Here is a 24,661-nt window from a genome sequence, read left to right on the forward strand (position 1 = left end):
GCATCATCTGCGTATAAAAGTACAGGAATACCCCGCCGCCCAACTCTAGGGCAATCTGATTGAACCTCCTGTAGTGCCGCATCTAAATCGTTAATATAAAAATTAAAAAGAAATGGAGCTAGGATGCAACCCTGTTGCACTCCCTTTTTAATGTTAAAATTACCAGTGGATTCCCCATTTGTTGTATACCTGACATTTGCACTGGTATTACTGTGCAATTCCACCAGAAAATCCACAATCCCTGTGTCCACACCTTTTTCCCGCATGGTCTGCCATAGCCTGCCCCTGTTGACACAGTCGAAGGCTGATGACAGATCCATGAAGGCGAGGTGAACGGGTCCCTTCTGGAGAACAGTATATTTACTCAATATAAGAAAGAGATTGAGGCACTGAGTTATGGTGGAGCGGCCACTGCAAAAGCCATATTGGGAGATGGACATAATATTATTGTCAAACGTCCAACTTGGTATACGCTGCAATAAAATCCTCCCCATGATCTTAACCATTGAATCTATTAGTGAGATCGGGCGATAACAAAGGGGACTGCCCTTGTCTCCTTTTTTAAACACAGGGACAATTGTTGATAAACCCCAGGACAGAGGACAACCCACTATAGCAGCTGCATTAAATACAGCTACCAGGATGGGTGCCCAAAAACCAGGATCTGATTTATAAAGATCAGGTGGAATTCCATCAGGCCCAGGGGCCTTCCTAGCTGCAAGTCCTTCTATGGCATCCATGACCTCACTTTTATCAAATTTAATTATACTCCCCCTAACGTAAGGTAAAACATCAACTATAACAGGGTCCGCTGAATAATATAATCTTTTAAAATGAGATTCCCACTCCTCCCTTGTTATGCAGCACTCAATTCCGTCACCCGGATCTTCCGCCAAGAACGGTCTTTTAACTAGTGCCCAGAATTTAGTGCTACAGTTTAAGGTGGAGGGGTCAAGTATTTAATCCCAGGCCTCTTTTCTTAAAAGCTCTTTGCGGGAAGCAATTACAGACTTATATTCTTTCCGGCACGTTTTTACCCCCTCCTGATTTCTCGGGATAACTGACAGGGCAGTCCTAAGATTACGAGCAGCTTTTGAGCATTCGTGGTTAAACCACCTGGGACCCCCTTTCACCAGGTTCTTAGCGGGGGCTGTCATCATTTCTGACACCTTCTCCGACAGATTCTGATAAGCAATAAGTACCTGCCTAGGGTCTTCCCCCTCATGTGTACAATTATTGATATCTTCAGTACATTTCTCTACAATGTTTTTGTAAAGATCAGGGGTAACCATTGACCATTTGAGTCGCCGCCTCCCATCTGTTGTACACAGCCTACCTGTGCTATTGTTCTGCTTTCCCTTGTTGACCTAGGGCCCCTTCAAGCGAATTATGAGAGGGTTATGGTCACTAAATTCACTTCGCTCAATACTGAACGTATCTAGAAAAGTCTGCATCGTTAAACATATGATCAATAAAAGTGCCCCTGCCGTGCCCTTCGAAAGTGGGAACATCAAAACATTTTGACGGGTCCCTAAGTGTCATTGCCAGTGAGAGGTCAAAGTTATTCATTAGGTCATTACAAAATTCCCCATCCACTGTATGTTCCATGTGTAAACCTCCCATGCGTTCACAAAATAAGTCTGATAAACATTTTTTCAGAGGGTCCCCGCAAGGATGCACATTAAAATCGCCCATAATCATAAGATTATAACTAAATTCTTTCATAGAGGTAGTAATAAAAGCATTTAGTACAGATATTTGGTTAAAACATGCACTATCATTGGTTGCATTATAAAAATTCACCAGACCAGCCTGGCAGTTCTCTCCATATAAAACCAAGCCCATCACTCCAGTATACTGAGACTCAATTCTGCCCATTTTACAAGGGAGTAAGATGGAAACAAAGATCACAAGTCCCCCCTTTGGTGTGCCTCTAGCCGAGGGAGTGGCTGGCACATAAAAAGCCTTATACCCTTCCAAGAAAGAGTCACACTCCACCAACCAGGTTTCTTGTAAACAGATAACTTTAAATTGTTTGATGTAGTTAACCCAGTTCTCATCAGCCATTTTTGCTGCCAAACCCGCAATGTTCCATGAAATAATAAAACGACCAGATACCATGTCCAGTAAATTCTCCGCTGGTTTTGGTTCTCCTGAAGCCACAGTTCCCTGAGCCGCAGGTACCTCTCGTCAATCACACATCTCTAAACCAGAAAGAGCATCGTACCTATTGTGTGTTGGCATTATATCCATGTTGGTAGCGTCCCGCACTAGTATTCAAATTGTGTATTTCATTCATGTTCACAGGCCCACATGAATTAGCGATGTCGTATAAAAGTTGTGTGTCCCTGGCTGGGGTCTGAGGATCAAATACCCGCCTAAACAACTTTGTTGGGGGGGTAGGTTTGCACAAATGTGCATAAAAGTACCCCAATGGGCGCACACGAATACTATTTTCATTCTATACTAGTGAGGATGCTCTTAAGAGGACAGTTGCCACATGCTGTGGGTGTTTAAAATTTACAACAATGCAGTCCCCAATTTCTAGCTTTTTGGACGGACCCACCCAGTTCACCCTCCTTACTGCCACTATCTGATCTGAATAGTGAGTAGGAAAGACACAGTTTTTATTAAGCCAGGCTACTGTCTTGTTTTTCAATGAGGCGTGAGATTCATCATATGGTGATGCGGGATGAGTGCCACAAGGTGGGACATTGGTCAATACAGCCACAAACGGTGCACAGTCAGGCGGAAGGTTCAAGTATCTATTATTCCTCGGGGGCCTTGAGACAGGTCCATTTCGGGTGGATAAGGTGGGTTGTGTCACCGGGGCAGTCGCTACTATGATGACGGGTGTACTTAATACTCTTTCCCAGTCGAGACTACAGTAACAGTGCTAGGAGTGTTCTGATGGGCTCTGGTGTTTGCCACTTTCTGCACTCTTCCCCCGTCTCAGTTCTCTCACTGAGGGGTACAGCCAGGTGAGGAGACACCAGGCCACCCAGCCTAGCCACCTCAGCGGTCAATGTCTCTATCTGGATGGTCAGTGGTTTAATAATCTCCTCCAATTTCGATACAAGTTTAACCTCTAGATTTTTAATAAGAGAGGCAAACTGTTCGATATTTGAGTTAAGACCACTATCATTATTTCCTGTAAACACAAAGGGGTTTATGACAGGGCTATTAATATTTTTCCCATCAGCATCCTTTTTTTTAGTGTTATGTTTTCCCCCCTGTTTTTGATATGTTGTCCTGCAGTTTCGCATCGGCCTAACTACTGGTGGCGATACAGAAAAGGGGGTGGTGATGAACAGAGTGTCTGAATTAAGTAGACCACTCTTACCCAGTCCAAAGATCTGGGCTTGATCCATCACCGTTATTTATCTCACTGCCCCATCCCAGCTCAGAACCTGGCTATATGCAAATTAGTCTGTCCCTGGCCCAGTGCATTATGGGAACAGGGCAGACCAAACTACCAAGCCAATTCTTCACCAGAAAGGAGACAAGCTACCGGGGACCGGTTTCTGGCATTTCAGCCTCTTCGGCCCGGCTTGCTTGAATCCTGATGGAGCAGTGAGAAAGGGACTCATGTCTGAGTATACCCTGCCACACCTATAGTGGCCAAAAACGATACAGAAAAGGGGGTGGTGATGAACAGAGTGTCTGAATTAAGCAGACCACTCTTACCCAGTCCAAAGATCAGGGCTTGATCCATCACCGTTATTTATCTCACTGCCCCATCCCAGCTCAGAACCTGGCTATATGCAAATTAGTCTGTCCCTGGCCCAGTGCATTATGGGAACAGGGCAGACCAAACTACCAAGCCAATTCTTCACCAGAAAGGAGACAAGCTACCGGGGACCGGTTTCTGGCATTTCAGCCTCTTCGGCCCGGCTTGCTTGAATCCTGATGGAGCAGTGAGAAAGGGACTCATGTCTGAGTATACCCTGCCACACCTATAGTGGCCAAAAACGATACAGAAAAGGGGGTGGTGATGAACAGAGTGTCTGAATTAAGCAGACCACTCTTACCCAGTCCAAAGATCAGGGCTTGATCCATCACCGTTATTTATCTCACTGCCCCATCCCAGCTCAGAACCTGGCTATATGCAAATTAGTCTGTCCCTGGCCCAGTGCATTATGGGAACAGGGCAGACCAAACTACCAAGCCAATTCTTCACCAGAAAGGAGACAAGCTACCGGGGACCGGTTTCTGGCATTTCAGCCTCTTCGGCCCGGCTTGCTTGAATCCTGATGGAGCAGTGAGAAAGGGACTCATGTCTGAGTATACCCTGCCACACCTATAGTGGCCAAAAACGATACAGAAAAGGGGGTGGTGATGAACAGAGTGTCTGAATTAAGCAGACCACTCTTACCCAGTCCAAAGATCAGGGCTTGATCCATCACCGTTATTTATCTCACTGCCCCATCCCAGCTCAGAACCTGGCTATATGCAAATTAGTCTGTCCCTGGCCCAGTGCATTATGGGAACAGGGCAGACCAAACTACCAAGCCAATTCTTCACCAGAAAGGAGACAAGCTACCGGGGACCGGTTTCTGGCATTTCAGCCTCTTCGGCCCGGCTTGCTTGAATCCTGATGGAGCAGTGAGAAAGGGACTCATGTCTGAGTATACCCTGCCACACCTATAGTGGCCAAAAACGATACAGAAAAGGGGGTGGTGATGAACAGAGTGTCTGAATTAAGCAGACCACTCTTACCCAGTCCAAAGATCAGGGCTTGATCCATCACCGTTATTTACCTCACTGCCCCATCCCAGCTCAGAACCTGGCTATATGCAAATTAGTCTGTCCCTGGCCCAGTGCATTATGGGAACAGGGCAGACCAAACTACCAAGCCAATTCTTCACCAGAAAGGAGACAAGCTACCGGGGACCGGTTTCTGGCATTTCAGCCTCTTCGGCCCGGCTTGCTTGAATCCTGATGGAGCAGTGAGAAAGGGACTCATGTCTGAGTATACCCTGCCACACCTATAGTGGCCAAAAACGATACAGAAAAGGGGGTGGTGATGAACAGAGTGTCTGAATTAAGCAGACCACTCTTACCCAGTCCAAAGATCAGGGCTTGATCCATCACCGTTATTTATCTCACTGCCCCATCCCAGCTCAGAACCTGGCTATATGCAAATTAGTCTGTCCCTGGCCCAGTGCATTATGGGAACAGGGCAGACCAAACTACCAAGCCAATTCTTCACCAGAAAGGAGACAAGCTACCGGGGACCGGTTTCTGGCATTTCAGCCTCTTCGGCCCGGCTTGTAATTTTGTCCACCCTAAGCGTGGAAGGGTATACTCAGATGTGAGTCCCTTGCTCATTGCACCATCAGGATTCAAGCAAGCCGGGCCGAAGACGCCTGAAATGGCAGAAACCGGTCCCCGGAAGCTTGTTTCCTTCCCAGTGTAAGAATTGGCTTTTGTAGTCTGGTCTGCCCTGTTCCCATGATGCACTGGGCCAGGGACAGACTAATTTGCATACAGCCAGGTTCTGAAACTGGGATGGTGCAATGAGCTAAAAAACGGTGTTGGATCTAGCCCTGATCTCTTGACTGGGTGAGAGTACTCTGCTTAATTCAGAGACTCTGTCCATCACCACCCCTTGTTGTAAATAATTTTGTCCACCCTAAGCGTGGAAGGGTATACTCAGATGTGAGTCCCTTGCTCATTGCACCATCAGGATTCAAGCAAGCCGGGCCGAAGACGCCTGAAATGGCAGAAACCGGTCCCCGGAAGCTTGTTTCCTTCCCAGTGTAAGAATTGGCTTTTGTAGTCTGGTCTGCCCTGTTCCCATGATGCACTGGGCCAGGGACAGACTAATTTGCATACAGCCAGGTTCTGAAACTGGGATGGTGCAATGAGCTAAAAAACGGTGTTGGATCTAGCCCTGATCTCTTGACTGGGTGAGAGTACTCTGCTTAATTCAGAGACTCTGTCCATCACCACCCCTTGTTGTAAATAATTTTGTCCACCCTAAGCGTGGAAGGGTATACTCAGATGTGAGTCCCTTGCTCATTGCACCATCAGGATTCAAGCAAGCCGGGCCGAAGACGCCTGAAATGGCAGAAACCGGTCCCCGGAAGCTTGTTTCCTTCCCAGTGTAAGAATTGGCTTTTGTAGTCTGGTCTGCCCTGTTCCCATGATGCACTGGGCCAGGGACAGACTAATTTGCATACAGCCAGGTTCTGAAACTGGGATGGTGCAATGAGCTAAAAAACGGTGTTGGATCTAGCCCTGATCTCTTGACTGGGTGAGAGTACTCTGCTTAATTCAGAGACTCTGTCCATCACCACCCCTTGTTGTAAATAATTTTGTCCACCCTAAGCGTGGAAGGGTATACTCAGATGTGAGTCCCTTGCTCATTGCACCATCAGGATTCAAGCAAGCCGGGCCGAAGACGCCTGAAATGGCAGAAACCGGTCCCCGGAAGCTTGTTTCCTTCCCAGTGTAAGAATTGGCTTTTGTAGTCTGGTCTGCCCTGTTCCCATGATGCACTGGGCCAGGGACAGACTAATTTGCATACAGCCAGGTTCTGAAACTGGGATGGTGCAATGAGCTAAAAAACGGTGTTGGATCTAGCCCTGATCTCTTGACTGGGTGAGAGTACTCTGCTTAATTCAGAGACTCTGTCCATCACCACCCCTTGTTGTAAATAATTTTGTCCACCCTAAGCGTGGAAGGGTATACTCAGATGTGAGTCCCTTGCTCATTGCACCATCAGGATTCAAGCAAGCCGGGCCGAAGACGCCTGAAATGGCAGAAACCGGTCCCCGGAAGCTTGTTTCCTTCCCAGTGTAAGAATTGGCTTTTGTAGTCTGGTCTGCCCTGTTCCCATGATGCACTGGGCCAGGGACAGACTAATTTGCATACAGCCAGGTTCTGAAACTGGGATGGTGCAATGAGCTAAAAAACGGTGTTGGATCTAGCCCTGATCTCTTGACTGGGTGAGAGTACTCTGCTTAATTCAGAGACTCTGTCCATCACCACCCCTTGTTGTAAATAATTTTGTCCACCCTAAGCGTGGAAGGGTATACTCAGATGTGAGTCCCTTGCTCATTGCACCATCAGGATTCAAGCAAGCCGGGCCGAAGACGCCTGAAATGGCAGAAACCGGTCCCCGGAAGCTTGTTTCCTTCCCAGTGTAAGAATTGGCTTTTGTAGTCTGGTCTGCCCTGTTCCCATGATGCACTGGGCCAGGGACAGACTAATTTGCATACAGCCAGGTTCTGAAACTGGGATGGTGCAATGAGCTAAAAAACGGTGTTGGATCTAGCCCTGATCTCTTGACTGGGTGAGAGTACTCTGCTTAATTCAGAGACTCTGTCCATCACCACCCCTTGTTGTAAATAATTTTGTCCACCCTAAGCGTGGAAGGGTATACTCAGATGTGAGTCCCTTGCTCATTGCACCATCAGGATTCAAGCAAGCCGGGCCGAAGACGCCTGAAATGGCAGAAACCGGTCCCCGGAAGCTTGTTTCCTTCCCAGTGTAAGAATTGGCTTTTGTAGTCTGGTCTGCCCTGTTCCCATGATGCACTGGGCCAGGGACAGACTAATTTGCATACAGCCAGGTTCTGAAACTGGGATGGTGCAATGAGCTAAAAAACGGTGTTGGATCTAGCCCTGATCTCTTGACTGGGTGAGAGTACTCTGCTTAATTCAGAGACTCTGTCCATCACCACCCCTTGTTGTAAATAATTTTGTCCACCCTAAGCGTGGAAGGGTATACTCAGATGTGAGTCCCTTGCTCATTGCACCATCAGGATTCAAGCAAGCCGGGCCGAAGACGCCTGAAATGGCAGAAACCGGTCCCCGGAAGCTTGTTTCCTTCCCAGTGTAAGAATTGGCTTTTGTAGTCTGGTCTGCCCTGTTCCCATGATGCACTGGGCCAGGGACAGACTAATTTGCATACTGCCAGGTTCTGAAACTGGGATGGTGCAATGAGCTAAAAAACGGTGTTGGATCTAGCCCTGATCTCTTGACTGGGTGAGAGTACTCTGCTTAATTCAGAGACTCTGTCCATCACCACCCCTTGTTGTAAATAATTTTGTCCACCCTAAGCGTGGAAGGGTATACTCAGATGTGAGTCCCTTGCTCATTGCACCATCAGGATTCAAGCAAGCCGGGCCGAAGACGCCTGAAATGGCAGAAACCGGTCCCCGGAAGCTTGTTTCCTTCCCAGTGTAAGAATTGGCTTTTGTAGTCTGGTCTGCCCTGTTCCCATGATGCACTGGGCCAGGGACAGACTAATTTGCATACAGCCAGGTTCTGAAACTGGGATGGTGCAATGAGCTAAAAAACGGTGTTGGATCTAGCCCTGATCTCTTGACTGGGTGAGAGTACTCTGCTTAATTCAGAGACTCTGTCCATCACCACCCCTTGTTGTAAATAACTACTGGTGGGACATCGCCTATTTCCTCACTTGGCAGGGCGTGTTGTTCTGGATGTACCTCAGCAGTCACCGTAATGGGTGTCTGCGGATCCGCTAAGACAACTCCACTCATATTTGCCTCAACGTCTAAGTTCATCCTCTGTGGTGACAACTCTGACAATTCCATTATCGAGGTTCCCTTCCCTAATGAGGCACGTCTATTATTATTAATCTGGTTAACTTTCTTCACCATATAATTATCAATGGAACCGGGGCCTATTACAGATTTATCAATTTTGGACTTAGACATCTTAAAACAGATTGTATCAAATCTTATCCAAGTCACTACTTGCTACTAACTCTCATGAAATACACCAAAATAATAAAAATAAAAACAGTCTCACTTGGTTGGTACAAGGATTTATACCAGTTAAAAAGATATAAGGTCGGAGGAGCCAAGATGGCGATCAGCACGGACGTGTAAGCTCCCGGCTCCGTGTACCTTTGAGCCCCGCACGACGATCCTGAGCACGATTTCGGCATTGAATGGCAGCGGGGTGAAGGTGAATGCGCGCAGAGGCTGAATGCGCGGTTCCGGTGTCTCCTCCGGCCTCGCAGACTGACATTTTGGTGGAGTTCACCGATTGCCTTGTACAACCCTGAGCCGAGCCCTAGACGGCTAAACATGGCCGGGCACTGACTCATCGGCGGCGGCCGGCAGGACCTGGGCGGAGTCGGCCCACCGGGAAGCAGCAACTCCGGAGCGGTCCTCTCTGTGGGTGCCCGGCTGTCGCATGGGGCGGCTGGAATACGTCCTCGGCGGGGTGGCTCGGTGGCACTGATCCCGGCTGCGGAGTTCGATGGGTGAGCCTTTTGGCTTTGTTTACTGCCCTGCCCGGTTATCCTTGGCCGCCCCCGTACTTAAGCCGGTGGTTGCGATAGAAAGGAGATGGCCACTGCCACTGATTGCTTTTTGGGTCCACATTTTGTAAGCCCTTGATACTCCTGCAACAGTCTGCCCGGACCGGTCTTCTCCCAGCCCAGCCTTTGTTCTCCTGTTCAGCTGGTAACGCCCGACGGGTGCCTGTATGAGATGGGGCATTGCACCTTGTCCGCTGAAGTGATGGGTGAGGGCGAGTGTGAGGCGCTGAGTGGCTCTTTGATGTGGGGGCCCCAGCCTGTGCTGTCTGGCCGCGACGTCCTTGCCGCTCTGAATGACTTTCAGTCTGCTTGGAGAGATGGCTACCGGGCGCTTGGTGGAAGGCTTGACGATATTTCGATCACACTGGGGCAACTGTGTTCGGATGCTCCCCAGATTCGCGAGGAATTGCCCCCGCCTATGTTTGAGGAGGATCCTGTGGTTTTGCCTAGGTGCGGAGGGGAATGGACGATCCCGGATAGTGTGGGTGTCTGGGATGGATTGCCTGCATGTCTCCATTGTTATGGAGGACGCCTTTCCCAACATTTGACGGTGGCCCCGTCCGCTACAACACCGCTGATGACTCAGACTCTGGTTCAGCTACTGTTGCCTCCTGTGACTACCGCCTCTTCCCTCGCCCCTGTATCTTTGCGGTGGTATGCTTGTTCGGACTTGGAACTGGTAGTAATCGGCTACAATGGAGGAGTCTCGGTCCGTGGCCGGCGGCGTCCATTTTGTGATGGCGAGTTACGCCCTGGCCGGGCGTGGACATTTTGTCTTCCTTTGTCTGCGGAGATGGCATCTCCTTTGAGGGCATGGCACGGGGGACTTACAAAAAAGGGCCAGGGCTAAGTATGTTCCGCTAATGTTTAGTGTCTGTGGGGCTGGAGGGGTAGCGGACTGGCGATTCCCTACGACCTGCTTAATGGCGTACTACGTGATGCTTCGCCCCCATTATTCATGTACTAAGAGACTGTAGTAGTTAATTGTTTCTTTTGGGGTGGCGATTACACTAATGGCAGGGGAGTCCGGGAGCCTGTTGGGTTTGCCCTCCTCCGGTGTTATATTAACTCTTTTTCTTTCCTTTTTTTCCCTTTTCTTACTCTAAATTTCGGGTTTTGGTTTATCGGGCGACAGACACACTGCTAGGAGGGGGGTAGGCCGTAGCCTCAGCATGCGTGTAGGGTGGGGGGTTGGGGGGTGGGGCTTTTTGTTTCATTTACGTTTCTATGGGCCTTAATTTTCTCCTCTCTTTCTTGGTTCTTTTTACTTTCTCCTTCTTCTCTTGGGTCAATTTGGTGCTAGGTGTAGCGTTGCTACTTGTTTCTGTTGTTAGTCTTATTACTACCATTGGTTAGGATGTTCCACGTCCATGGGGCGGGCGATGACCGATAGATACTGTGAATAAGTGCTCGCATCCTGATACCTATATCTTTTTATGCTGATTTTTCGATTGTCACCCTTCGTTTTGTTGATACTTTGCTGTGATCCTTGCCCGCCATGTGCTTCTGTTGGATTGAAAGCGCCTGATCCTCTTCATCTAAAAACTTTTTAAAATTAACCTAATTTGTCCTGAACCCAACGGTCCCTTTTCTCATACGTCATGCTTTGGTTGCTGTTTTTCATCTCTGTGACTTCTGGGCTGTTTTACTCCTGTTTTTTCGTGCACTAATCGATTTCGAGGCCGGCCGGAATGGTTGTGGGCCCGTACCTGTATGCTTCTGACGCACAATAAAGGTTTAAAAAAAAAAAAAAGATATAAGGTCTCTGGCCCGGTCCAGTCTCCTCAGGCCTCTGAGGGCCACAGAGGGCCCGCCCTTTGCCCGGGCGCTCCCGCGCGAGTCCCGCGTTGCGTGGGGGAAGGCGGAGCTTTAAGCGCGATGACAGCGCCTCCCCCAGCAGCAGCAGCAGCAGCAGTGAGCAATTAGGCACTCCACCAGCGTCGGAAACAGCACGGTGCACCCTGGGACCACGGGTCCCACCAGGGCGTCGAGAGCAGCACAGTAAGTGTGAGCAGGTTGAATCACCCCCCCCGCAGCACGCCAGCAAGTCCGCAGTTGGCAGCCACAGGTCACAAAAATTAAATCAAAGGGCCCCTTTGAGAAATTGAATGCCACCTACAGACAATGTGTGTTTGCTCCGCAATAGAGCATAATTATTTTAATCTGATTTCACTCAACAGTGTGAGATGTATAAATGTGTTCTAAAGTTATTGTATTTTACACTTTAATTTTTAATTTTTTTTTTTATTACAGATACACTGTTGCTATTTAGCGCCATGTGGCGACCTATGTTCTTTAAAGAGAAGTTTCCGTGTAGAAGATTTAACTGAAGAATTTACTACGGTAAGGCTGATTACAAACATGTACGATTTATCTGTTTTAAAACTAAACTACCCCATAAATGCTTTGTTTATGTGTATCGTTATTTACCCCTCTTCTGGGGCTCGCATTTCTTTCATTAAGGTTTGTCAGACATTTCATGTTTCTAAAGTATCACTTAATTTTGTACTGATGTTTTACATTGTATACTTTTATTCAATAAAGCTTTTTAAACACAAAAAACTAAACTGTGATAAAGCAGCAATCTAATCATGGTTTTAACATTTTAAAAGTTGTAACCTCAATAAATCGGGAGTGTACTGGAATTCGTGAAGAAAATATGTTCTGCCTTAAACTCTTGTCCGACATTATAATGTTATGTTTGACATGTTAGAGCATTATAAAATTAATGTCGGTGTTCCTTATTATGTCATTTTTGATGTTAACAATTGGATGTGTATTTTGGTGATGATTGAACATTTAAAATTGTGCAAAACCACTCTCCAAACAATAAAGCGCTTTATGGAAGTCCCTTAAGAATGAATTTTAGTGCTTTGATAAGTAACCATTTCATATTTAGTTTTCATTCTATTGTCATTGGGTTGGCATTAAGATGCTGGGACAAGTAGACTCACCCCACCTACTGCACAAGCCATGGGCTGACAGTTCAGTGTCACATAATAGTTAAGAAAAATAGGAATCCTCTGCTGCTACAGCAAGACATACATATATAAAATGCAGTCAATAGGATTCATTAATGCAAAGATTTTACTGTTAGGCAGAGTGATTAAGATGTTCACATTTGTTTATTGTAACTTAGAGATAGCGCTTTGTGTAGGAAATGGGTCAGCTGAAACCTACAATTTGCTGAAGCTACTTTAAAACATTTCAAGTTTATGGTGCAACAATAAAGACTGGATCACATTGGTTTGACTGTACATTATCAGGAAAAAGGGTATGGCATGTAGATCAAATTGGTCTAACTGTATATTACATAAACAAAAAAGCATGGCGGTACACTAAATTTAATGGTATTGGACATACATTCCTAATCTTTTATTTTCAGGTACAGCACGTTGAGATGTTTGGTGCAGCAGCATACTCTTGTTTAACTTATTTCTTGTAGCTAAGATGATGCACTCTGGATGATTGCATAGTTTTAAAAGTAGAGAGATTCTCCTTGTTTGATCTGGGTCAGATTTCCAGATATAGAGATTTAGCACAGTAAACTGCCCCTTGGTTAATGGACATCATCCATTGACCCTTAGGAGAAGGGCTGCTGCTAATTTTGTGATAGCCTAGCCTCTTAGGATACAAAGAATGCAAGACCCATTTTCGATCAGGTCTAGGTAAATTCAACCTAGTGAATTCCTTGCACTGTGTTTCCTGCCCAGTGTGTTTTAGTATTATAGTGCCAATGGAGTGGGCAGATTTGGGGTGAAACCCTATGTCACTCATCTAGGACCTGCAAACTTTTGTGGTTTGCCCCATTTTATGTCCTGCAGCTTACTGGTGTTACGGTGGTCCAGAAATGGCAATCTAGAAGTGTATCTGGTTTTATATAAGTATTTTGCCACCACCTGCACGTTCTACCTCCTGGTGATGTCAAAATCTTTCCTTTCACTCTATTTCTTAGTATGAAATCAGCTCTGGGATTACTGAAGCGAGCCTCCTCCCAGCCCAAACTCCCCACCCACCAACACCACCCTCCAGCTTGATTATACCCCCAGGTGACTGTGGTTCTGGCAGGAAATATATCTATGCAGAATTAGCTGCACTGACCTGGGCACATCCCTTTCCCATGTGTGTTTAGAGTTTTATATAGCGCAAACTAGACCTGAGGTATTGGGTATCAGAGCTTTTTACATGAGCACCAGTTTTGTTACAGAGGAACACATTCATTTTTGTAGCCACGGGGAGATTGTGATTTGCCCATAATCACAGGATGTTGAGCTTCGCTGCCGAGACTCGAACCTGGTTCCCCAGGTCAGAGGTCGACCGCTCTAGCCAGAAGGCTAGATCCTCTTCCCATGTACCAATAGCAGTCATATTCTTTAAAGATTATTTCTAAATCTGCTTCCAAGGGTAAGACAACAAATTTGATTAGCTAGAAGGGAACCAGAGATCACTTTTTAGAAGTGCCGAATGTGCTAAATCTGCTGTGGCAGCTCTGCCGCAGTAGTTCTTAAGGAACTATGACTGGCTATCTAGTAGTCCTGATTAGACTGTATCTTATTATGAGAGACTGAAGAGCAAGCATGGGGCTGTAGGCATTACAGTTAAATGGCTGGACCCAATAAGTCAAGCTTGATCAGGACCTTTCCGAGACAGACTTCTGCAATTCTGGAGTGCCTTTAGGCTCAACGTTCTCTTCAATTCAATCAAATTCCTGCATGCCGCCATTGGCTAAGGTCAACAAAAGAGACGACTAGTCTCTGTCATTTATAATGATGGCTCGTAGTTAGTTGTTCAAATAGGTATGGGTTCAGAAGGAGTACACTACTGCCTTTGACACATTTACCTTCAGGTGAGGACGAGTAAATCGATTTCGAATGGGAATGAAATGTGGAAATGAGTAGCACAGTGGCAAGGCCCCATTCCTGATCAATCAGCATTGCCTGGAGGCTTGATAGAGAATTAGTTCAAAATAGAACTTAAGTGTTTAAAATAGGTTTTTTTGTACAGTACTGTTTCTGTGCAGGCACACACACACACCCATTGTCTTACCCAAACACACACATTCATTCATCCAGCTTAACCTTAAACACCCTCCAACAATTTGTAATCCTCCATCAACCTCATACCCATGTTTAGTCAAGATGTTATTTGCCCACACCTTACATCACCCAGCTCTACGCCCATTGCTCTGAGAACATCCCCACGTCCTTCATCTATGCAGCAGTCCATCCACCCATTTCAATTTTCAATCTCTTCATCTGCTTGCAGCCAAGCTTGTTTCTGAATCTGAGAGAGGGAGCCAATTAAAGCGAAATCAAGAGGGGACTAGAGGTAACACAAAAGATCAGAAATCATTTACTACGGCATCTATCGTTGTCTGTTTCTTTGATTGTACAGGTCTGTTTTGGAGATTTTGAGAATGATCATTAGCAAATGGAAATATTACAGGCCAGATATTCTTGTAGAAGCCATCAGGCTGTAGGTTTGGCATTTTTTGCATGTTGTAAAAATGTGAGGTGTAAATTACAACAGCTGTGAATGGAAGGTCAGGGTGTTAGACAGATGGTTTGGTAGGAACGCTGGTTGAGGGGGTGGTGTTAGTATAAAGTTTGTAATAAATAATTTGGGGAGTAAAGGTTGCAACTGTATCTTCTGAGTCTTCTCTAACACAGGAAAGCGGTTTTGGTCGGTGTGTGTGAATGTGTTTGTGGTTTGTGATCAGTGATTGTTCTGTTTGAGTTTGTATTCAAAATACCACATCTGTTGTTTATTTTAGGTTGAATGCCACTAGTATTGCCTCAATGGAGCTCAGGAATTTTTAAGTTTAATGCATTTGGGTAAATGAGCAGGACATATTTTCGAGAGACCAGAAGAGCCATTAAGATGCTGGAAGCAAAGAGTTTTCTTCTAATTGGAAAATGTAAAGCAGAAGAAGTGTGGTTGAGGATGCTAGTGGACAGCTGCTTGGAAAAAGAACAAATGGATGAGAAAAACAGACAACTATTACTTCAGATGGTGGGTATAGGGTGAATTTAGGAGGATGGGCAGGCATGGAGGAAAGCGGAAGAGCGTAGTGATGAAGACTGATCGTTTTCAGTTTATCAACTTGTGAGGTCGTTTATGAAAATGAACACGTTCAGCTGTTGATCCAAGTAGTGTTTTTGTGAGGAGAACTCATCTGGTGCTCTTCTTGGGGAGCCACCAAGTTAAGGATCACAATTGTTCACTTTGCATAAGTGATCTTAACATTGGGCAGGGAAGCACGATTGATCAGAAGGAGCCTGGGATAAGCTGAATGGTTCATCTGAATCACTTGTTAGCACGGAACTGCATGTAGATGTGACTTTATAATTGCCAGCATTCTAATACCGAAAAATAATGACGGTAATGTGGGCTGTGATGCTAAAAGTGTAATTGTTCACCTTGCTGCTGATTGTTTTGCCTCTGTCGACATCAAGAGTGAGGTTTAGCTCTTGTAGTGTATCAATTTAATGGCCCCCCTAGTTCTCACTAGTGCACTTAACGTTCCACTTTACTCAGAAATTAGCCAGGGAATACCTTTAATGTGATTTATTAATTGGAACTCTGTTCATGAATTCATATGTAAACACTGTCCATATAAAGGTTTGAGGAGAGCGAATGAAAATACATTAATGTCTTACCTAAGATATTTGTTTTGTTCTGAATATTTGTTGTGACATGTTGGAGCACAATAAAGTATCAAACCAGTGAGTTATTTTTGTCACCATCCTAAAGAGTGGCTCGCCGTCCATGTTACTTGCCTCTTTCCTTGCAAACAATTGTGATTTGGAAATCCTAGTTTTTATTTTTCCCAATCTTCCTAATTCTTAAAACTTCCACCTTGACAAATGTCGTTGGCCCAACATCCTTCACTAGTTTATTGTAAAAAAAAAAATCAAAGGAAGCTTATGTTGCTTTGCGCTTGCATGTCTTTGTATGGGAATGTCTGCTTGTTATTGATGCCCTCCATTTTAAATATAGTACCTACTTCGAAATCGCTTTCTCACTTCTTAACAAATTGTTTGATTGCGTTCAAGTAGAAAATGTCTTTGTCTTCCAAAAAGTCAGAAATTAATAGCATATATGGTTGATTTTTTTTTTGTTGTTGCTTTAATTGCAGGTGCAATAAATGCCTTTATTTTTGTTTTGTTACAGAGATTCTAAAGTGGTCGGTACTTCTGTGCTCCCAAAGCGATCACTGTTGCATCAAAATACCCTAGTGTCCTTCTCCAAGCTGTCTTTACGGCATGGCCATAAAAACAAAATGCAAGTGTGCAAATTTGAAGAAGGCCAAGATGTCCTAGCTAGATGGTCCGATGGCTTATTTTATCTTGGAACTATCAAAAAGGTAACCAATTATGTTTGTGTGCTAACATGAACAGAGACGAGGGATTGGTGCAGCTACGTTATCCTCAAATGAAGTTATATTGTTGTTTAGGCAATTAAGGAACTTTAAGTTTGCCAAATGACTTTTGGCACAAAAAGATTGTATGGAAGATTTGGGACACCATGTGCTTAGCATGCAAAATACAAAAGTCTGTTAAGGGATTGCCAATAGGAAAATAAATAGGTTGTGCTTTAGGAATAGAAATAAATAATAATAATAAATCAGTGCAATCATTATCTGATGGAGACTTCTAGCTGGAGATTCCATACCGTTGAATTTCCCAGGCATCAGACTGGATCCAGAAACTTTTATGTGAGCAGTACTCCTGCTTACCATCAGGTGGGTCTGTTCGGTTCTGCGCGTCGTTGGTGCTGGATATGACATTGCAGTCACCTTTACAGGCGCCACCCAGGTGTGTGGTCGGCCGTTCTTTTCTTTCCTTTCCAGGTAGCGCTGATCCGAGGAAGAGCTACCTCTGGTTTTGGCAGACTTTTTTCGCAATTTTGTCCAAGAATTTTCTTGTGTCGAAAATGGAATTTAGAAAGGTAGGGTTTAAGCCATGAGGAGCTTGCCATCGCGCCATGTCAGTTACCGTCCCGCACCTTGTGTGCTTATGGTGTATCGAGCGTGACCATGACTTGAAGTCCTGCTCAGACTGCCGGGCCATGGCTCCGAAGGCTTTGAGGGAGCAGTCCCTAAAGCTGCTTGCGGCCTGGCAGTTTGCACCATTGAGCGTGACTCCTAGCAGGCCTCTGTCCCAATCGAGGAAAAGAAGGTTTCGGGACTGCTTCAGGAGCCCCAAGTCCTCTTCATAGTCAGGCTGCCTGTATGTCTTTCTGCCCATATCACTTCAGCCCAGAGTTCTCAAGAAAGTCAAGAATGATCAGGCCCAAGTCATTCTTGTGACTCCAGACTGGGCACGTTGAGTTTGGTATCCCGAGCTTCTGAAAATGAGCATCAATCTTCCGATCAGGCTGCCCCTTCGGGAGGCTCATCTACCAGCACCAGCATGGGAGGATCCTACTCCTGAACCAGTCAACTCTCCTCCTTCTTGCATGGAGATTGAGCGGTGGCAGTTGATAGGTTTTGATCTTCCTGCTGAAGTTTGCGAAGTTATCTTGGCGGCCATCCACCAAAACGGTATATATGTGCAGTTGGCAAATATTTGTAAAAATATTGTACAGAAAAGTCTATTGACCCTCTTTCTGCCTCTCTTTCTACTATTCTTACCCTTGCCCAGCAGGACTCTGCTGGGGGCGCTTTCAACGGTTATCTCTCTGGTCTGTGCTTTACTCTGTGCCTGCCTGATCTACCCTCATTGTTTAAGTCCCCTATTGTTGATCGGTTTCTGAAAGGGCTTATACATCTGTTTCCCCCTCCATCATGCCTCAGTGTGATCTGAACCTTGTTCTCACATATCTCAAGTGTGCTCCTTTTGAGCTGCTTCACTCCCTACCAGATATATAGCACCAAGACGGTCTTTCTAGTGACAATACAATCTGCCAGGTGGCTGAGTGAGCTGCAGGCTTTATCATCCAAGCCTCCCTAGCTAATGGTATTCCCGGACACGGTCGTGCTTCGCACCCGGGCCTCTTTTCTACCTAAAGTGGTGTCCCATTCCATTTAGGACAATCTGTTACCCTGCTCGCCTTTTATGCTCCTCCACATCTTGTCTAACGAGGAGGAACGACACCACTATCAGACCTAAAGAGCGTTGTTGTTCTACCTTGACCGCGCGGAAGAGTCAGGCAGTTCATTTTGCGTTGGGTTCTTCGCTGTATCCAGACTTGCTCTGCCCTGGCTGAAAAGCAGCCACCTGAGGTCTTATGGGCCCATTCCACCAAGGTAAAAGCTGCGACCACGGCGTTAGCTCGTGGTATTCCAGTCCTAGTCATCTGCCAGGCAGCAGTGTTGACGTCCCTGCACATGTTTGCCAAGCACTACTGCCTGGACAGTGAGGTCTGCAGGGACAGGCACTTTTCCCCTTTGGTCCTGTAGGCCTTCTTAGTTTAGTCAATTTGTCTGCAGCCCACCGCATGGATGCTGTGGCTTGGGTATCTATTCAAAGATAAGGAATGTGCAACTAGAAGTTTTGATCAGTTGAACAGGTAACTTACCTTTGGTAATGCATTATCTGGTAGAGACCATAGCTAGCTGCAGATTACTCACAGACCCACCCATGCCTCCCTGCTCTGCGGGCACATTTCTAGGGCTAGGGTTGTTCACCTTTCAGGGCTCTAGTTTGGACACACTAGTGAGCTTACTTCATTGCGCTGCGCATCTGGTGTGAAATTTGTGAAAGGTAACTGACGTCCGCTCGCCTGGGTGGCACCTATATAGGTGCCCAGCGCCAACGACGCCGGGCGGAACCACCTGACTGCCTGCATGGGTACTGCTCACGCAAGCATTTACGGATCCAGTCTGACGCCTGGGAAATTCTAAGGTTAGGAATCTGTAGCTCGATATTGTCGCTATCAGATAATGCGTTGCCCAAGGTAAGTAACTTGTTTGTCAAGGTACAATGGAAGATTGCGCAATGTCTGTGTTTTCTTAGTTTCACAGCAGACTGCATGCTGAGGTCTTTTTCCCTGAATACCTTTATATGATGAATTTTCCGTGAAGGAAATGAGCTTTCCGCTATTACTTTTAGAATTGTGTTTCCTTTCTAATTAACAAAATGACAGTGGGGTGAGTGAAGAGTGAGTGGAAATTAATACCATCGAGGTGAAAGGTTTAAAGTTGTTCTTCTGTTTCTTGTCATCTAGAAAGTTTGCATTGGTCCAGTAGTAGATGTGTTCCAACAACTGGTTTGGACCTATCGCCTAAATGTAGATCCTAAAGCCAGCTGCTGACATCTTGCATTTACTGTTAAAATAGTAACCACCTTTTGTGCGGTTTTGCTCAATGCATCTGTCTGCCTTTTTGCTTCATTGGGATTATTTAGTTGTTCTTAGTTGCCTTTTGTACTGGGACGGCTTACGTTATCTCTAGCGGTTACATATTTTCAGTACTTGATCAAGTGGTATAAGCTTCCTTTGTTAGCTCAAGATCTTCCAGTTTTTTCCTAGGATTATCTGACCTTTCCAGGATTATTACTTTTGTTTCTTTGTGATCATTGTAGGTGGGGCTGAGTCTGGCAGTCTGTTTTGGTGATAGTTTGTACTATTCCCACATAGTTTACAACTTCCCACACTGTGTCACGCACACTCACACATCCACTCGCACACACATCCACTCGCACACACACCCACTCGCACACCTACTGAACAGCCACCACACCACTCCCACACAGCCACCCACACAGCCACCCACACCACTCTCACACCACTCTCACACCACTCTCACACCACTCTCACACCACTCTCACACCACTCTCACACCACTCTCACACCACTCTCACACCACTCTCACACCACTCTCACACCACTCTCACACCACTCTCACACCACTCTCACACCACTCTCACACCACTCTCACACCACTCTCACACCACTCTCACACCCACTCTCACACCCACTCTCACACCCACACCCACTCTCACACCCACTCTCACACCCACTCTCACACCCACTCTCACACCCGCTCGCACACCCGCTCGCACACCCGCTCGCACACCCCCCGCTCGCACACCCGCTCGCACACCCGCTCGCACACCCGCTCGCACACCCACACAGCACTCAGCCATATAGCCACACACAGTCACTCATACAGCTACACATTCCCACACAAAGGCAGTGATGCATATATAGCAACTGCAGTAGCATATGTGTCCGAGGAGACACAACGGATCCATAAAATGAATTTGAAAAAAAACTTGGTACATTAGATTTATAGAAAGACTAGGCACTTCCCTGTAACCAGAACCAACCCTTCCCCCAACAGTCCCGCCCCACCGAATTCTTCAGCCCCCTCCCACCCCCCAGAACAGGCACCAACATGGTGAATCCCATCCAAACCGACCCAACAATTGCCTCAATTAAACTAAGGCAGATAAACTAGGACCATCCAGTGGGGCAGGATAGAGCCTAGCTAAAAGACTGTGGTAGATCAACGTATCGCCTCGGTTCCAGCTCAGGATCCCCAGAATAACCCCCCCCCCTCTCCAAACCCCTCCTACAGTAGCACATTCAGTGAATCATTATGAAATCCCACCGATTCACACATCCAACTGTCCCTAAAGGAAGTATCGAGGCCCGTGCAGTCCTGAAACAGTATCAAACCCCTCGCATCGCACCAGAGTTATCGAGTCTACTCATCTAGCAGTCCATCCGCCGTCGCGGGAGTAACCAGCGGCAGATGTACACTGTCCGATGCTAATGAGTCCGCCTCCAATTGCCCCTTATCCGTGTCCAAGTCCGATCCTTTCGGGGAGGACTGCAACAAGTCACCAGAGATCTCCGTCACCGCCTGCAGTGCTCCCCTGCGCTTCAGTTCAGTCTGCGAAGTAGATGGTTTTTGCATGTCCTTCCTACGGCGTCGCAGTCGCCGGGATCGACGGGGCAAGGAGTCTCTAGCTAGTTCTCGTACTTCCACTGTCCGTCCATCTGTACCTGTCCTATAGTATTCCAGCCATGTCCATGCCTCCTCCGGTGTTTCACAGAAGTGAGTTTTCCCTTCCAAAACAATGCGCAGCTTGGCCGGGAATAACAAGGAATACTGAATCTCCTCCGTGCGGAGTTCCTTCTTGATAGACTGAAAGGACATACGGCGCCGCTGCGTTTCGAGCGAGTAATCTGGGAACAGGGTGACTCTGCTGTTGTCCACCTCCACTCGGGCCTTCTGTAGCAGCAAGTCTCTGTCCCGGAAGCACAAAAGGCGCGCCACCACAGGCCGAGGTGGACGCCCCTGCAGTGGTGGTCTAGCAGGAACTCGGTGTGCATGATCCAGGGTATAGAAGGACGATATGCCCTCTGTCCACAGCCAGGATTCCAAATTGTTTACCATATCCGATCCCTCAATCTTTTCCGGCAAGCCGACCACTCAAATATTATTCTGTCTATTCCTCCCTTCTGCATCCTCCGCCTGCTTCTCTAGCACCGCAATTTGTTCCAGAACGCTCACCATGCCATTAGTTAGTGCAGTTTGAGCAGGATCGATCTCCTGAATCTTGATCTCCACTTGCTTCACTCTATCTGCTAACTTCGAGTGATCAGCTCGTAGCAGGCCCAGTCCAGTCGCCACCTGCGCAATGTCCTGTTGTAGGGTCGCACGCGATTCCGATATAGCGGTCAGGATTTTATCGAGCTGTATTTGCAGTCCCTGGTCCTGCGGTGGCCCAGCTGCGTCCTGTTCATCCGCATCGGAGGTGGCGCCTCCCCATCTTTCTTCCCTCTGGATTTACCCATATAAGCAGCCTCCTGGGCCCTCGTGGTCGATCGAGACTCCGGGCAAGTTGATGCGTGGCAGGCCCTCAAAATGGCCGCCCAGTCCGCCGATCGTAAGCCCCGCCGTTCCAGCGCCTCAGGCTTCCGGGTGGTGCCAACCCAGTGACCACTGGGCACTCTCTCCAGTTATCGAGTGCTCCTAGCTGGTCCTCGGAGGGGTCAGTTCCACACTCCAGGCTAGCTCCTTCATTCACCACTCCGCCCGCTCAGTGAAAGCTCCCGAAGGCAGCTCCGCCATCTTAGATCTTCTATCCACGGCTGGCACGGAATCGAAAATCACTCCGTATCTCTGGGATTTTCCATCCAAAATCACTGGTTCCCTTCAGGACAGCCACCCTTCGCTTTCATGTCCCCCGTGGCCACTCGGGGTTGGGGGGGGGGGTTGAGAGGGTCGATTTACAGGATAATTGCGGGTTACACGAGCAGAGCTCAGCGCTCACTCTGCTATCCGCCTCGGCATCCAAGCCACGCCCCGTGTGATTGACTGTTTACTTGACTAATTTTTAGTGTCTCACTAAATATATTGGATAGTGACTAAACTGTGTGAATATCTGTATCCCTTTGTCAGTTGTTGTGTAAACTGCTGCACCAGTTGGTTACTAGCTATGTGAAAGTCTATATTAGTTATTGATTAGTTAACTGAGTATTTGTATGGGAGACTGAATGTGTGTGTGGTTCGGTGGAGGGCGTGTGACTGCCCAAAGATGTGTGAATAGTTGATTTAGTAGGTATATAACGTTAAGACTACATGTTATAACAGTTGTTTGGGTGAGTGAATATCTTTATGGGTGTGGTGATGAGCAAATGTATCTCTCAATGGTACATGTCCAACAAACTAGAAAAATAAAAGGCAGTGTATGTGACAGTTGTATATAAATAAGTAAGTATACATAAGAATCGGTGATTGTATGAGTGTATGGATAACTGTATGCTTGTAATAGTGATTTTATAACACACTAAGTATGAGTAAATGAAGTGGTGTTTGTATAAGTGTGTAGCTGAGTAAATGTAAGTATGATCCATTGTTTGCATAAGTGAGTAGGATGACTGTATAAGTGAATAGGATGTGTGCTGGTGTGTAATGTCGACATAGCTGTATAAGTATATTTGATAGTGTTCTATTGATCATTGACAGTATGTATGAGTGAATCTATAGGTAAGTAATTAGATGTGTGTGTAGATCTACGAATCACTGAGTGGGTTTTTAGAAACTTGTATTGGTGTCAATGGATTCAAATATGGTCCTCTGTATTTTACAGTGAGTGATGAAAGGTTATACTAGTGTATGATGAGGTGTATCTGATTGTCACGTGGATGATGTCATCAGTGATGTCATTTGAGATGTCATCAGTAATGTCACTGACCATGTCATGAATCAGCAGTGGATTGCAGGCGCACGAGTAATCGTTAGTAGAACTAACTATATAACGGAGGAATTTCAATGGTTTTGTACGAGTGAAATGTCCAGCTAACTAGAACACCCCTGAAACAAAACCTATGGTCTTTTTTCAGTGAATTTCTAACTTTTTTTAAATGCTAATTCCCAACTATAACATGTCTGAAACCTATGGTTTTTTTCAGTGAATTTCAAAGGTTTTGTAAATGACAAATTTTAAATGTATTAATTGTTATATTTATTTTTGATACTGATTTACTACATTTTGTTAAACTATTTATTTTTAGATATTTTTTTAAATTACATTATAATTACATTATACATTACAAAATATTCTTTCTCAAAATGAATTACTTTAGTTTAAGTACTTTGCAAATAGGCAATAGACTTTTAAGTACAGTAGTTACAGTTGTTGCATTGGGCAACACAATTTCAAACACCATGCAACATTGAGCTCAATGTAAATTTCTAGTTATGGATTACTTTTCTAACCACAGGACTGGATCCTAGATTCAGTCCTGGGACATCGCCTGTAAACAGTTGAGTAAAAGCGTTTTGGTTACAGTAGTGATTTTTAGGTTTCACCTGGCGTCCGCTGCGCAGCAGCGTTCGCGCAGGCGAAATCTGTTGATCTACAGTATGGGGCTTTGTCCCGCCTCTGTCTTCCATTGGCTAGCTCCATAAATGGAGGCCAGCCGTTGGAAGAGATGGGTGTCTGTTACTCTTTTCCCCGTCCCAACGCGATTCTGGGGCGTTTCTGTTTTTTTTTTTTTTTGAAGTCCCGCCCTCTCCTCTTCCCATTGGCTGGAATTTTACCTTCCAGCCAATGGGAAGGGGAGAGCACGAAAAACACTCCCTAGAATCCCTACAGGGCGCTGTGCTTTCCGAGCAGCGTCTACCGAGGACATGAGGTAAGCCTCTGTCCCCCCTGTTTGTGCCGTTCTTCGTGCCCCTGCCCCCCCCTGTTTGTGCCGTTGTTTCTTGCCTCTGACTCCCTGTTTGTGCACCCCTTCCCTCCGCCCGCAGCTCTCCTTTGTCCCGCTCTAGCCCCCCCTTCCCTCTACCCATGTATTCTTTGCCGTGCTGCATGCTCGTGATGTATTTAACCTTGCACTCACTTGTTTTAAATTAAAACCGAAGTGAAACGTCTGAGCTATAAATGGGCGGAAGTAAGAT

General features: G+C 46.3%; 1 protein-coding gene across 1 annotated transcript in view; it reads left to right on the plus strand.

Moving 5' to 3' along the window:
* The window catches only part of MTF2 (metal response element binding transcription factor 2), a 421,361-nt gene that overhangs the window by 62,723 nt on the left and 333,977 nt on the right, over positions 1 to 24,661 (plus strand). Inside the window, exons 3-4 of the mRNA XM_078646339.1 lie at positions 11,554 to 11,643; positions 16,474 to 16,666. Coding sequence (XP_078502465.1) covers positions 16,583 to 16,666 — 84 coding nt within the window. The 5' untranslated portion in view covers positions 11,554 to 11,643; positions 16,474 to 16,582. The remainder of the gene's footprint in view (positions 1 to 11,553; positions 11,644 to 16,473; positions 16,667 to 24,661) is intronic.

This window comes from Lissotriton helveticus, chromosome 1_1, assembly GCF_964261635.1.
Source record: "Lissotriton helveticus chromosome 1_1, aLisHel1.1, whole genome shotgun sequence".
Taxonomy (NCBI): Eukaryota; Metazoa; Chordata; class Amphibia; order Caudata; family Salamandridae; genus Lissotriton; species Lissotriton helveticus.